Source organism: Halichoeres trimaculatus, unplaced genomic scaffold (assembly GCF_033239565.1).
Source record: "Halichoeres trimaculatus isolate MK-OKI-2021-1 unplaced genomic scaffold, fHalTri1.1 fHalTri1_scaffold_6, whole genome shotgun sequence".
In the NCBI taxonomy this organism is placed as follows: Eukaryota; Metazoa; Chordata; class Actinopteri; order Labriformes; family Labridae; genus Halichoeres; species Halichoeres trimaculatus.
The window spans coordinates 16712508-16724949 of record NW_027437184.1 but is presented as its reverse complement, the minus strand read 5'-3'; the positions used below and the strand labels follow the sequence as shown (position 1 = coordinate 16724949).

The window sequence follows — 12442 nt, the reverse complement described above, 5'->3', positions numbered from 1 at the left end:
GCTGAAATGAAAAATTTGAATTTTGAAAAAAAAAAATAGATTTTTTGACAAAGAATCCCTTTTTTGTTTTTGTCAAACAAAAATCTTGATGTATTTATTTTCGTTTTTTTCTCCCACCCCAAAAAGCAGCACTGTTGCTGAATGGAAAAATGGAACTCTCAAAGTACCATAATCTATGCATTTCTCTAAATATGTGAATTATACTAAAGCTTCAAAAATACTACAATAACTCTAACTGTACAGCAACTCATCTTCTGTTTGTAGATAAAACAGGCTTTTAAAAAATGACCCTTCTTTGGCCTGCTGGTCTTTGAGTATTACCCTAACTGACCCTGATGGAGGCATGCACGCTAGATAAGTGAAAACTATCTACTAATGTGACAAATTACTTCAAGGCCGAGGGTAATCTCAGAAACCACATGTGTCTGTGATTTGTTAGTTATTCCTGAAGTTTCTCTGCATGGAGCATGGGGGGAAGTTCTGCTTTCTGATTGAGAGAGGAGCAGATCATGTTTTATTTATCTCCTCATCATTCATATTAACATCAACATAGAGATAATCAGGCACAGTTAAAACTTTTCTTTGTAACCTCTCTTGCTCTTACCCATGAATAACTGATGAGGTGAGGAATTAACTGAAAACACATTTTCGTCCATTCTCTTGGTGATATAACAGATCCTGGCAGGAGAGTGGGTTTCTCTGTCCAAACGCAGGAATAACAAAAGACATGGTGCAGAAAGGCATCCATGTACTGCATATTGGGCAAGCAGATTTTTGTTTATACATGTATGCGTGTTTTTTTGTTCGTGTATTTCAGCACATCTGGAGTGTTCACAGTTGCAATCAAGCCTGAGGAGTGTTTGGGTAAGACTTGTTTGACTTGCAGACTGAGGGCCAACAGTTAAGCTTTGAGAATAACCCCGTGGAGACTCACACCAAATTTGGCTCAGGAAGAAAAGGCCTGAATACCTCATCAACACTCCTCATTATTCAAGTGCCAAATGAGTTCACTGCAGACTGGACCTATTCATTATCTTCTTTTGATGGACGATTGAACTGTAACACACTTATCATGTAATCCTGGAGAGGCTTCGGCTACTCTGGCTGACATTTGAAAAGAGGTCATCATTAATTATGGATCATGAAGTTGTTGTTGATCTTCTTGATTCTGTGCAACAAAAGACCTCACTGTGGTCTTTCTGTAATAGTTTACAGTCACTACAAGCACGTGTTTAAAAGTCTGACCTTTACACTGAGCCACTCAGGGTGAGGCCATCAAGTTTTTTTGGCCGGGCTCCAAACATCAGCTAAAATGATCAGGGCCAACTTAATTAATGAGAAGGTGAGGGTGTAAAAAACAGAGCCCTTGATAGATTTCGGAAGTATTTTGATGAAGCATAAACTACGGGGTTCTGCTGAGCACCTTAATCAGCTATGAAAGCAAACACATCCATCAAGCTTAATTAACTTAACACAATTTGGCTAGTTTTAAATCAAAAAGCTGCCTGATTGAGTTCCAATGCTTCAGTTCCTCAAAAATACAGTATGCATCATGGAGGAACTACTTGCCGCTGGGGATGGAGAAATGTTTTATTCAGATCCTTTGAAATAAACTCAAATCAGCATGATTGTTGCAGAGCGATGAAAGAAACAAGCTACAAATTCCACATGAGTTCACGAGCCTTTAGGAGTCATCTGCAGAGTGCATGAGTTGATTTGGTCTGACTGGCTCGTAAAGGAGGTGACATGTAATAAATAACAGGAAATGAGATTTATTAATATCACGATAAAGGCTCAGAAGTGCCTCAAATCATGGGCCGAGTCGTGACCCTGAGTCTCACATTTTCTTCCCTTGGTGCTTAATCTGGGTAACATGGGCAGCAGGGCGGAGTACACAGACCGACTGCATGATTTATACCCACTGACTGCCCCCAGCTGTTACAATTGCCAGAGCCAAGACTAAGCATGCATAGCAGAATTGGCCCGTGAGACGAATTCAAGCATCCACAAAATGAGGATTGATAGGATTTCCCTCAAAACTGATAGACAAAGACGTCAAAACACGCAGTGCCAGGTGGAGAATAAAACCTCTACATGTCATACTCATTAACACAGGGTGTGCATGGGAAAACTGCAACGTGAAAATGTTCATTACTAATTTATGTTGGCAGCAACAAAGTAGAGCAGCCCTTTTCACCCCGTTCACTGCAACTGTGTCTTTGGACGACTAAAGAGGGGCTGCTGGAAACTGCCAGGTCCAACAGTTTCCGAAAATTATGACGGCCCTTTTGAAAGAATAATGAAGGCAGAGAGGGGAGTGCGTCTGTTTCAAAATATTGTTTCATGCCTTCAGTGAGATACAGACAGAGCTGTCTGGCGCAAAGTGTGAAAGAAACACAATGAGTCATTGTCGAAGGGGAGGGGACAGAGAGAGAGCGCATTGGGGAGTTCACGGAGGAGGGAAGCAATATTATTCTGAAGCCCACTCAGTCTACCAAATCTGCAGTCACACACTGACTGAGTCATGGGAACCACAGTGATAATTTGACACCTGTTGATCAAACAGGCCTGTGGACAGACTGCACACAGTGCTGCTGAGCAAGAAGACTGCTTTCACAAATCTTTCTTACAAAGGCTCAAGGGAGCGATTTTTTCCAAGGCATGACTAAAGACATGTTATTCCAAGAGTTTCATTTGCTTTTAGTGGCACAGATATCAAATAGTTGTCTTATACTTCTTTTATTGTGTTCATGAATTACAGTCACACTGAGTTTCTTGGCGTTGATTTAGATCTAACAGCACAATCCCAGACATTGAAAATGTTGGAATTACTGCTTCTTACGCTGGTCTCTGAGTATTGTTTATCCTGTGATAGTATGCACAAATATTCAGTAGTGCTGTACAGACAAAGCACATCGCAGTAGTCCTATCTGTGAACTCAGAAAATTTCTTTTTAATAACTTGAGGATAGCAAAGGCAGAGTTTAACTTTTCACCCTAGCTTCTTGCAGTTGTCTGTTAAGTCTGTTTGCTAAAGTCTTCACAAAGATTTTCTTTTTCATAGGTTTTTACACATCACAGACAATTACAGAGGTTGAAGATGCATACCATCTGTATTATATAATTCTTGAGTTTATCCTTTGTCTTGTTGCGATTTGTCTTTACCAGTTCAATGAATAATTTCTAGCTACGAAATGCCAGCTAGCTATCTGTTGTGTCAGCTAGTTGTAGATAGTGCACATATGCAAATAACTCAGGGATCTGGATTTTCTGAGTTGAAAACTCTGACCTTTGCCATAAGTCTGTTCTGTTCAAACTGTGTCGGATGTCAAAAGAAGACACAGCACTGCAACACTGCAGCTTCGCACTTACCGAAAATTAAGGCCACACGTAGCTGGGTATTTAAAAAAAACGAACCAAAAACTGGAGTTTTCCAAAATCGTAACTTTGGCTGGAGTTTTCAGAAAACATCGTTTTTAACGAAGTAAAACTGCGTTTTTTTGTGGCCGACAGGCTACTAGTGAACATAGCCTAAGGCCATGTCCACATGAAGCTGGGTAATTGGGAAACTGCATATATTTTTTTTGTTTAGGTCTGTCTGCCACACGAAACCAAAGCTTTACGTCACTAAAAATGATGTTTTCTGAAAACTCTGGTACAAGTAAAGATATTGGAAAACTCCAGTTTCATGGTTTTGTGTAGATGCCGGGAAACTGAGTGTTTGGTTCTCAAACGTCACAGCTGAATGAGGAAGGTTCATTCTGATTGGATGGAATGGGTCGTACACCTGGAAAACACTGCCAAATATGGGTTTGGCATGCATTGAGCGGCACTCACTGGCAGACTTGTCCGCTGCACGTGGGTGGAAGTATTTTTAAAAACGAACGGTGGGGGGTATAGTTTTTGAAAATATTTGGCCCAAAACTGCATTTCACAATCGTGCACAGGTGTTCTTCAGCTATTTATTTATCACAACCATCAGCCACAAGGGTGAGAAGTGTCCAGGGTACAGAACTTAATTTTTTGATCATTCAGAGAGTGCCAAAATAACAAGTGTAAGTGGTACACAGCCAATGTCTCACTGCTATCTGGTGCTATGCTAGTGTTCAACAAGTTTTAAAGCTGCTTAAACCCATTTTATGAGGTAGCTCAATGGTTATATGGATAGAACTACTCAAAATACTTATTTTAAAGCTAAAACCATCCACAACAAAAAGTGTTCTGTTAGTCTACATATATCTTTTGACTACACTGTTTATGAAACATCTTGAAGCAGAATAGGCAGCACTTAATGTAATGTACCAGTCTGCAGGACATCTTGAGTACCTTTGAGCTTGGACAGATATCAGTTAATGAAAGAGCATAGAAGCACAATACTGTTTTATTTTCTTGTGTACATTCACGCTTATTGTTCAATACTATTTAGCTTCATAAAATGAAAGAGGAAAGCAGTCTCTGGCTCTTACCTGCCATTAAAAATGACAAGATTAAGGTTAGATAACACCTCATTTTTTATTTTTGAGAAAAAAGTATTCTGATTACAAAGTTGTAAGACAGGCAACCTGTCACCACAGCTATGTTGTCATAGAAATATACCGTGATACGCTTTTTCTATGAAACTGGTAGTGAAAATGTGTTCAAGAGAGAGTATGGGGACTAAAAGGAGTCCAAACTTCTGCTTTTGATTTCCATGCTCCTGATAACATTTCATTTCCAGCGGGAAAAAAGTTGATCTGCCCTTCCGGAGTTCTGTTTAATAAGAGCCTCTGGGCTACAGCAACGCAAGGAACGCTCTGCTGTGGCAAACACACAAACTACAAATGAATCAGCACGCCGCCTTCAAACACAGGAGTGAGATCTTGACTGCATTATAAGCTTGTCTCAAACAAATAGTCCCTCTGTTTTTTTCTGCTTTGCACAACCCTGTATTTGATTTGAACATGAAAGTTGCGGCCAAAAGCAAGGAAAAAACACTTAGTGGAGTAAAACACTGAGAAAACTTTGTGGATAAAAACTGTGAGCAGAGGTACAAAGGATGTTGAGCTACATCAACTATAACCACTTAAATAAGAATTATATCTGGTATGCACATTTGTAAAATGTCATTCGGCTACAATAACAAACCAGATACTGTGGCTGCATAAAAATAGCATCTGTGTCTATATTTTGACTTCAGAGAGCTCTTGAGCTGAGACACTTTTTTTTTTTTTTTTTCCCACTATCACTGACACAGTTTGGACAGTTGTGCTTTCACAGGCAGACTGAACCAAAAAGCAGCGTCTCCTGCTGTCATGCCAAAACATTCATACAGTCACATGATGTATATACAATGAATTTATACAGGAACCAATACACTTTAAATAAAGTGACATTTCTTTTTGTATTTACAATAAATATGTTGAATATCATTTAAAAACCTTAAAATCCCTTTACAGTCCAAACAAAATGGGCCCCTTTTTCTCACATATTCCAAAAAAAAAAAAAAAAAATCTTGGATACTTTTAATCAGAGGACTATGTTTTTGTTTTGTTTTGTTTTGTTTTATAAAAAAAAAAGGATCCACAGAGTGCAACATATATGATTAAAAAATGCTGTATACTAACATGTACTTCTGAAAGTATCAAATGAAGACAGTCACTGGAGGAAGAACTCTTAGGGGGAACACTGGTCCTCGATCTGCTTGGGATTTAGGAAAGTCACCATCTCACGAATGCTGTCTTCACAGATTGTGGTCTGAGAAGCTTGACTCAGATTTCTTCCCTCTTCTTTGAATTTTTTCCACATCTCTGAAAAATAAAGTTATTGAGGATTAATTTAAAAACACTAATAAGTGAGAAGGATTACTGGAGGAGCATCATGAAACTGACCTTCATCAAGGGTTGTCAGCAACGTGTAATTCTCTGGATGATCCACAATGTCTTTTCTCTGAACATCACCAATGTCCATTAATTGTAGAGCACCTGTATCAGACAAGAAATTCAGATAACGGACATATATTGTTGCAACAATACCTTTTTTTTTTTTAATACAGGTTTTACATTTGTGTAAAATACTACAATTTGCCTTCTTGCTTTGTGGTGTGGTTCAGACCTTTCAAATCAGTACAACCTTGTAGAGTATTTGTGACTGCTCATTTGTTGATGCTGCATCCTGTAGGGAAGCTTGTCTACATTCAGAATGCAAAAATATTACCAAAGGTGTCAAACACTACATAAACTACCAAAACATAATACTAATGAGCAAAGCAGCAGTTAGTGCTGTTGTGGCTCCTCTTTTTAATATCTGTTCCATTATGTTTCATCAAAGTGGCTATATGGCACTGCAGTCTGGTGGACATATATAGAGCATTACACTCAACCCAACATGCATAAAGGAAAGTATGTAACCTTTGTCTAATCGTTAAAATGAGGCTACAGGATGCATGATTCCAGCTATGGTTAAGAAATTTTATACCAGGGCTGTGGCTGTGACGGATTTCCCCCTGGAGTAATCCAGGATGGCTTAATGGCATTATTGACCAATCTTTTTTTCATTTATTCAGCAAATTGTTTGAAAATGATCTCAATGAGGTCATCGCATAAGGATCTCCTAACTTATTTTGTGACACTCCTTTGACCAGAACCTACAAAACATATCATACCAAGAAGATCCTATGTTTTTGACTGCCTCTTAGCTCAGGAAGCTAGCTGCTGGTGTAGCTCCACAGAGACAGTTTTTTAGTCTTCCTCGTCTTTCTAGCTCAAAGTGGGATAGCAAATCATGGGACTTCACAAAAGTGTCCCCTCAGTAACGTTCCCTACCTTCCACAGTGTTCCAGACTTGCACTTCAACATCAGCCGTACTTTGTCGTTCAACTACGATGATCCTCACTGTGTTGGATGAGTCAGCTCGAGTAGATGATTCTACTTTATACACTGAGAGGTTATTTTTCAATCCAAGGTAACACTGGGTCTGGTTACTTTCAGCTTTACTTTCTGGAGAGGAAAAGTAGAGACAATTTTTTGAAGATGATGTTTACAGCCAATCAGCATCATGTCATAACAGCTGAGGTCGTTAGGGGCCATGTTTGACTACCTGGACATGTCTTGCAGCACTTTCCTGCTGGTTTCATAGGATGTTGGCATGGATACTGGCTGGGACACGTGATGCGTTTGCAGTCCTGGAGGCCATCAGTACAAGTGCACAGGATGCATTCCAGGACCTTACCCAAAACTGGGTGCCACATGTCTCCATGAGAGTATGTCTTCCCGTTGTATAAACAAGCTGAGAGAAATGAAAAACATCTGAGCAATGTGCTACATGTGGAAACCATCGTAAAGTTGTGAGGGACACGTCTATAAAATTAAATACGTGTATGGGATCTTTCTGTTTTGACAAAGTCTCACCTCTTTGGTGTTTCCTCTGCAACAAAATCTTCACTGTCGTCTCTGAAGCTCCTTTGAGATTCAGTTTACTGAGGCTTAGACCTCTGGGAGAAGTCCTGACCCTGGGTGGAGTGGCACGGTCGGACCGCGCCTTGCTAAGCTCACCGGAACACTGATCCACTGAATGCCTCTTTTTTAAAAAAACAAAAACAAAAACACAGAAATCATAAAACAGTTATCTTTTATATATTTGCTTCACTTTTTCAAGGACCAACTTATTAATCTCTAATTTAACGAAGTTGTAAGGCTGCCTCCAGAACTACTACATACTGCCCATGCCATTATTTTTCGTCTGTTGTAACACAAAAAAATACAAAATCTTATTATTATTATTATTATTATTATTATTATTATTATCATTATGAGTTGAGGTCCACAGATCTTTAATAATGGGCATGTGAGGGAAAATGTGATGCCAGTTAGCAAATTAGCCCTGTCATCCTCAACGAAAAAATGAATTTTCATGCCCTCTTGCACCCAGAGGTCATAGGTCAGCACCAAGCTCCTCTGAAGCCTGTGATGTTTACACAGTGCTATGTTTAAGGACACTTCATATTCAATGATTTTTTTACACAGTTACATGATAGATTCATGGTATAACAGCTACAACATACAACGCCTCTGTTCAGCTGCTGGTTTCCATCCTCAGTTGATGACGAGCCACTAGTGCCATGATCTACAGAACAAAGAGAAACAGAGGAAAACAAATGAGGGCGTTAAAGGGGAGTTATTTACATCAGGGCTTTGAAAAGGATACAGTGTTCGCTGTTATTGTGCATCTCAACTATCAGTAGATCTGTATGCCGATCAAAAAGTTGAACCCTGTTTTGTCTGTTTTTACTACTGTATAAACAATAATTCATTCTTTTTGTATTCATATTCATTTTTTTTAAAAATATTTGTCTAAAAAATTTTTAAAAAATCTGATAAAGTGAAATATTTTATATATTTTTTAGTAAAAGTAAATGTTATCCATTCTAAAATCATTAAATGTTAACTCTTTGAACAACTCTTTGACAAAGGAGCCATAACTGTCACCCTTTTCACACCAAGTCGCTCCCCCTGTGACTCCAAAAGCCTCTTACCAGGACTAAGGGGAAAATAAAATGGACTGCTGCTCAGTGGTGCAAAGTGCTCTACTCAGATGAAAGTACATGTGGCAATTCATTTTGACATCAAGGCTAGTGGAAGAGTGGAGAGGCACAGAGTCCAAAAGGTGTGAAGTTCCTGCAATCTGATGGTCAGGTGATGATTTGGGGCGTCATTTATTTGGCTGGTGTTGCTCTCAAGTGAGCACAGTCTTCTGCCAGGAGGTTTTAGAGCACCAATGCTTTTGTTTGCTGACAGGCTTCATGAAAGTGCAAGTCTAATTTTCCAGCAACACTTGGTGCCTGCTCACAGCGCCCAAACTACTACATAATCGTTTACTGACCATATTGCAGTGCTCGATTGGCCAGCCAGCTTATCCCGCTGAACCATAGAGAGCCTGTGGAATAGCTGTTGAGAGGAAGCTGGAAAAAACCTAACATATAAGCTGAAGGCTATTATCAGATCAATCTGGGCATCAATAAAACCTCATCAGGGCCACAGGTTTATCCCCTCTATGCCTTGCACCATTGAAGCTGTAATTTTAATTAATTTGTACAGCCTAATTATTGGGCTTTGGTATATACATTCAGCGTTTTTTAATCCTTTTTTTTTGAGTTGTTAAATTTGATTATTATGTTATCATTAGGTTTGTGAAGTTTCTATAGAGCAATACAACAGGTAACTTTCCTAACTTGCAGGAGTTTGACTACCTTTACACACCAAACAGCAGGTGTCAGGAACTGGCACAGGTGAAGAACAGGTGATTGGTTGGCATGTTTTCAGTCCACAAAAAATGTTGCCATTCTAAATAAAAAAAAAAGAAGCAAGAAAGAGAGAATATTTGTTGTTATTTCTCTGCACACATCTTTGGGACTTTGTTTTGAAAGGTATTACACAAATTAGGCTGGAAAGCTGAAACCTGAATGTGTTAATAACTTTTTTTCACAAATTCCAAGCAATGACATATTCATGAAATAATAACAGAATAATACATTTGCAGGACCCAACACAAACACATTGACACACACCCAAATAGAGAGTGGTACCTTTTACATTTGAAATGATATGGTACGAACGCCCAGTACCTAGCAATTGGTATTGGTACAGAACAGTATCAATTTTGGTACTTTTGTGAGCATTTGTGTGGTGGTTAATATTTATTTGTTTAATAAAAAAAATCAAAAAGTTTTTCAATTTCACGTATTAATTTCTCAATATGTTAACTTGCAATGCAATGTTCATGTCCAGTATGGAAAATCACCTACCCTTCCACTCTCTCACAGTCACAGGTACAGAAACATGGTACAGTTTGATTTTTACGTGAATCAGTACCCGGTACTACAGACAAGATTCTGTCGGTACCCATAAAAGTACTTAATTCGGTTCCCATTCCTACACCCAAAGTGGCAGAGCTGCTGTGTGAAGTTTTGTGCTTCTCAACAGGAGGAATGAAGGGTTTAGTGTCTCAACACTCGGCATTTGATCAGCAACTCCACACAAACTGGAAAACCTACTCTTACCTTAGCAACCTCGGGCAGCTCATGAAACTCTGAAGATGATTAGTGTAATTTCACCTTGGAAACATAAAAACATCTGCACACAAACACGAATTAACAACTCATAAAATTAACTTCTTACATCTTGCCGTCTTTAGAGGAGAACTTCAGGGTGATTTAAATACCGGCCACACGTATGCTTCTCTCTGGAACCTGTCTTTGTTCTCTTAACCTGCTCTATTGCGCTGAACATTACCAGACAACATCAACACTTAAACCAATAAAACATGTTTTTTGTTGTTGTTTTTTACCATCATCAATATTAATAGAAAACAGTCATGGAAATTACAAAAAGCTTCCAACAATACTAAAATATGAAATACTGCCAGACAGCAATAACTGGTGTCTTTTAAAAAAGGGGGGAAACAGACACAAGGAAAAATAGATGCATACTTAAAAAAAACAAAAAAAAACATGACATCCTCATTAATAAGCTCATACAGTAACTGCACTTTTGTACAAATTATCTTAATATGGCACTACAGAAAAGTTTTCTATATTTATATTTATATGATGTTTAACGTTGAAAGACTGGAGCACTTAAGTTGAACCTCTAGGCCTCAAATTTGTTGTGCAAAGGAAATGAACAATTCAAATATAAAGAAGCTGTGAGGGACTCTGATATTGATCATGGGAATAAATTTTCTGTAAACATAGTCCCCACTGGCAAGGAATGAGTTTGTGTGAGATAAATACTTGAATCTTTTGCTATTTCTTTAAAATGGTATATTTTCTGCCTAAAATGCACACTGTTACATCGGCTCCAAAAAAGTATACATTAACCAATTTCACCAGCAGTTTCCAGCAAATATGTGATCAGAACAACTGGAGTTACAGGCCCTTAAAAGCCCTCCACACAGTACACATTTAGTGTATTAAAAGTTTCACTAGAAAAAAGGTCAGGCTTGATGTATGAAATGGTATAACTTACGGAGCATGTGCACATGACACACTGATTGCTCTGTCTGGATGGGAAGAGGTCATGCTTGGTGAAGGTCTCTCCTGGCTGATAAATAGTCCCATTATACCAGCAGGACTTCACAGAGGCTCTTAACCCTGCAGGAATCCTGGGCTCATCTGTGGAGTAACATCACACAGGACGGACATCACAACCAACAGTACTTCTCTGAAATAGTTACACCTCAGATAGTATTTGAAGGGGAACTGTACATCCTACCTGTGCATCTCGGGCAGCACTGCTGAGGCTCTGTCACTGGGTTTTCACAGGGCAGGGTGGGACATTTAATGGTGTTACATTTCACATGGCCTGTCTGAGAGAAAGCAAAGTTTATGAGAAAAGTTCACCTTTAGATTTCAACCTCTATTTCAGCAACTGAGAGCTCCAGGGGAACCATTTTAGTGCAATTTTCTTTTAATTTCTGTTCATAAAGTTGGATAAAAGTCACCTCTGTGCAGACGCAGCGCATACAGAACATGAACCCAAAAGGCTCCAGATAGGGATGCCAGCTATCTCCTGGGTTGAATGTCTTGTTTTTGAAAGTACAAACCACTCCGGAGCCTGGGCGTCAAAAAGTGAGGAGGATGAGCTTCAAGTATATGGCGCACATCAAGCGAACATGACAGACATTTCAAAATGCATCAAGGGCCTACTTTAAGAAGCATTATGACAATCGACAGTGATGAAAACTACAGGAAAAACAAGAGGAACCGCAAATGACACTGACTCAACCTCAAATAAGCATTTAGACAAGTTAAAGTAATCTTTTAATAAGTTGAGCAGTGTTTACTTTGGCTGAACAAAGTAAATTAAGTTTTCTTTTGTTAATCTTAAACCAAAGACAATGTAAATCGTGAAACATCAGCTGGCTAATACCGACTTCACTTTCCTTCTTCGAGCCACACTTTCATGCCTTTCCTTATTTTAAGATCGTCACGTTTCAAGACAGAACAAGCATCAGCCTGGTGTGATCTTACCTTTCCGCGGTTTCAGCTCTGCATCTGCAAACCAAATGATGAGAAAGAACAGAAACATGGACTTCATGATTTACATGTGCGTGACTGAGTCCGCAACGCGCAATAAAAATGTGTTTCTGTGAGACAGAAACTGCAGGACAGTGTGAAACAAGGATAAAAAAAGAGAAACGATTTGCTTTTTCTTCTGGATGATGTTTGGCGCCTCCGCCTGGACACAAAGTATAGGCCTACACCAGAATATATTGGTACTGAAAAGTGGAAATAAGTACTGTAATATTTTGTTGAAATAGACCTACTTAACATTTCGAACGACGAGTCGAACAAGAGGTTGAAATAGATACAGTTAAGATACAGATAGAGTTAAAGAGAGAGTAATATATACTACTGCGCATGAAGACGTATTTTACTGATTTTGGGGAGTAAAGGTGATAGTATGGAT

At 38.9% G+C, this 12442-nt stretch overlaps 1 protein-coding gene across 1 annotated transcript; it reads right to left on the bottom strand.

The window, feature by feature from the left end:
- Window positions 1–4509: 4509 nt before the first annotated feature.
- chrdl2 (chordin-like 2) lies at window positions 4510–12138 on the bottom strand. The gene is made up of 11 exons (XM_074672370.1): window positions 12004–12138; window positions 11475–11587; window positions 11246–11339; window positions 11000–11145; window positions 9223–9316; window positions 8038–8099; window positions 7385–7553; window positions 7074–7262; window positions 6800–6973; window positions 5867–5959; window positions 4510–5785 (listed from the first exon to the last, which is right to left on the bottom strand). The coding sequence occupies exons 1-11, from the start codon at window positions 12068–12070 to the stop codon at window positions 5652–5654; spliced, it is 1335 nt and encodes a 444-aa protein (XP_074528471.1). The 5' UTR covers window positions 12071–12138; the 3' UTR covers window positions 4510–5651.
- Window positions 12139–12442: the final 304 nt, after the last annotated feature.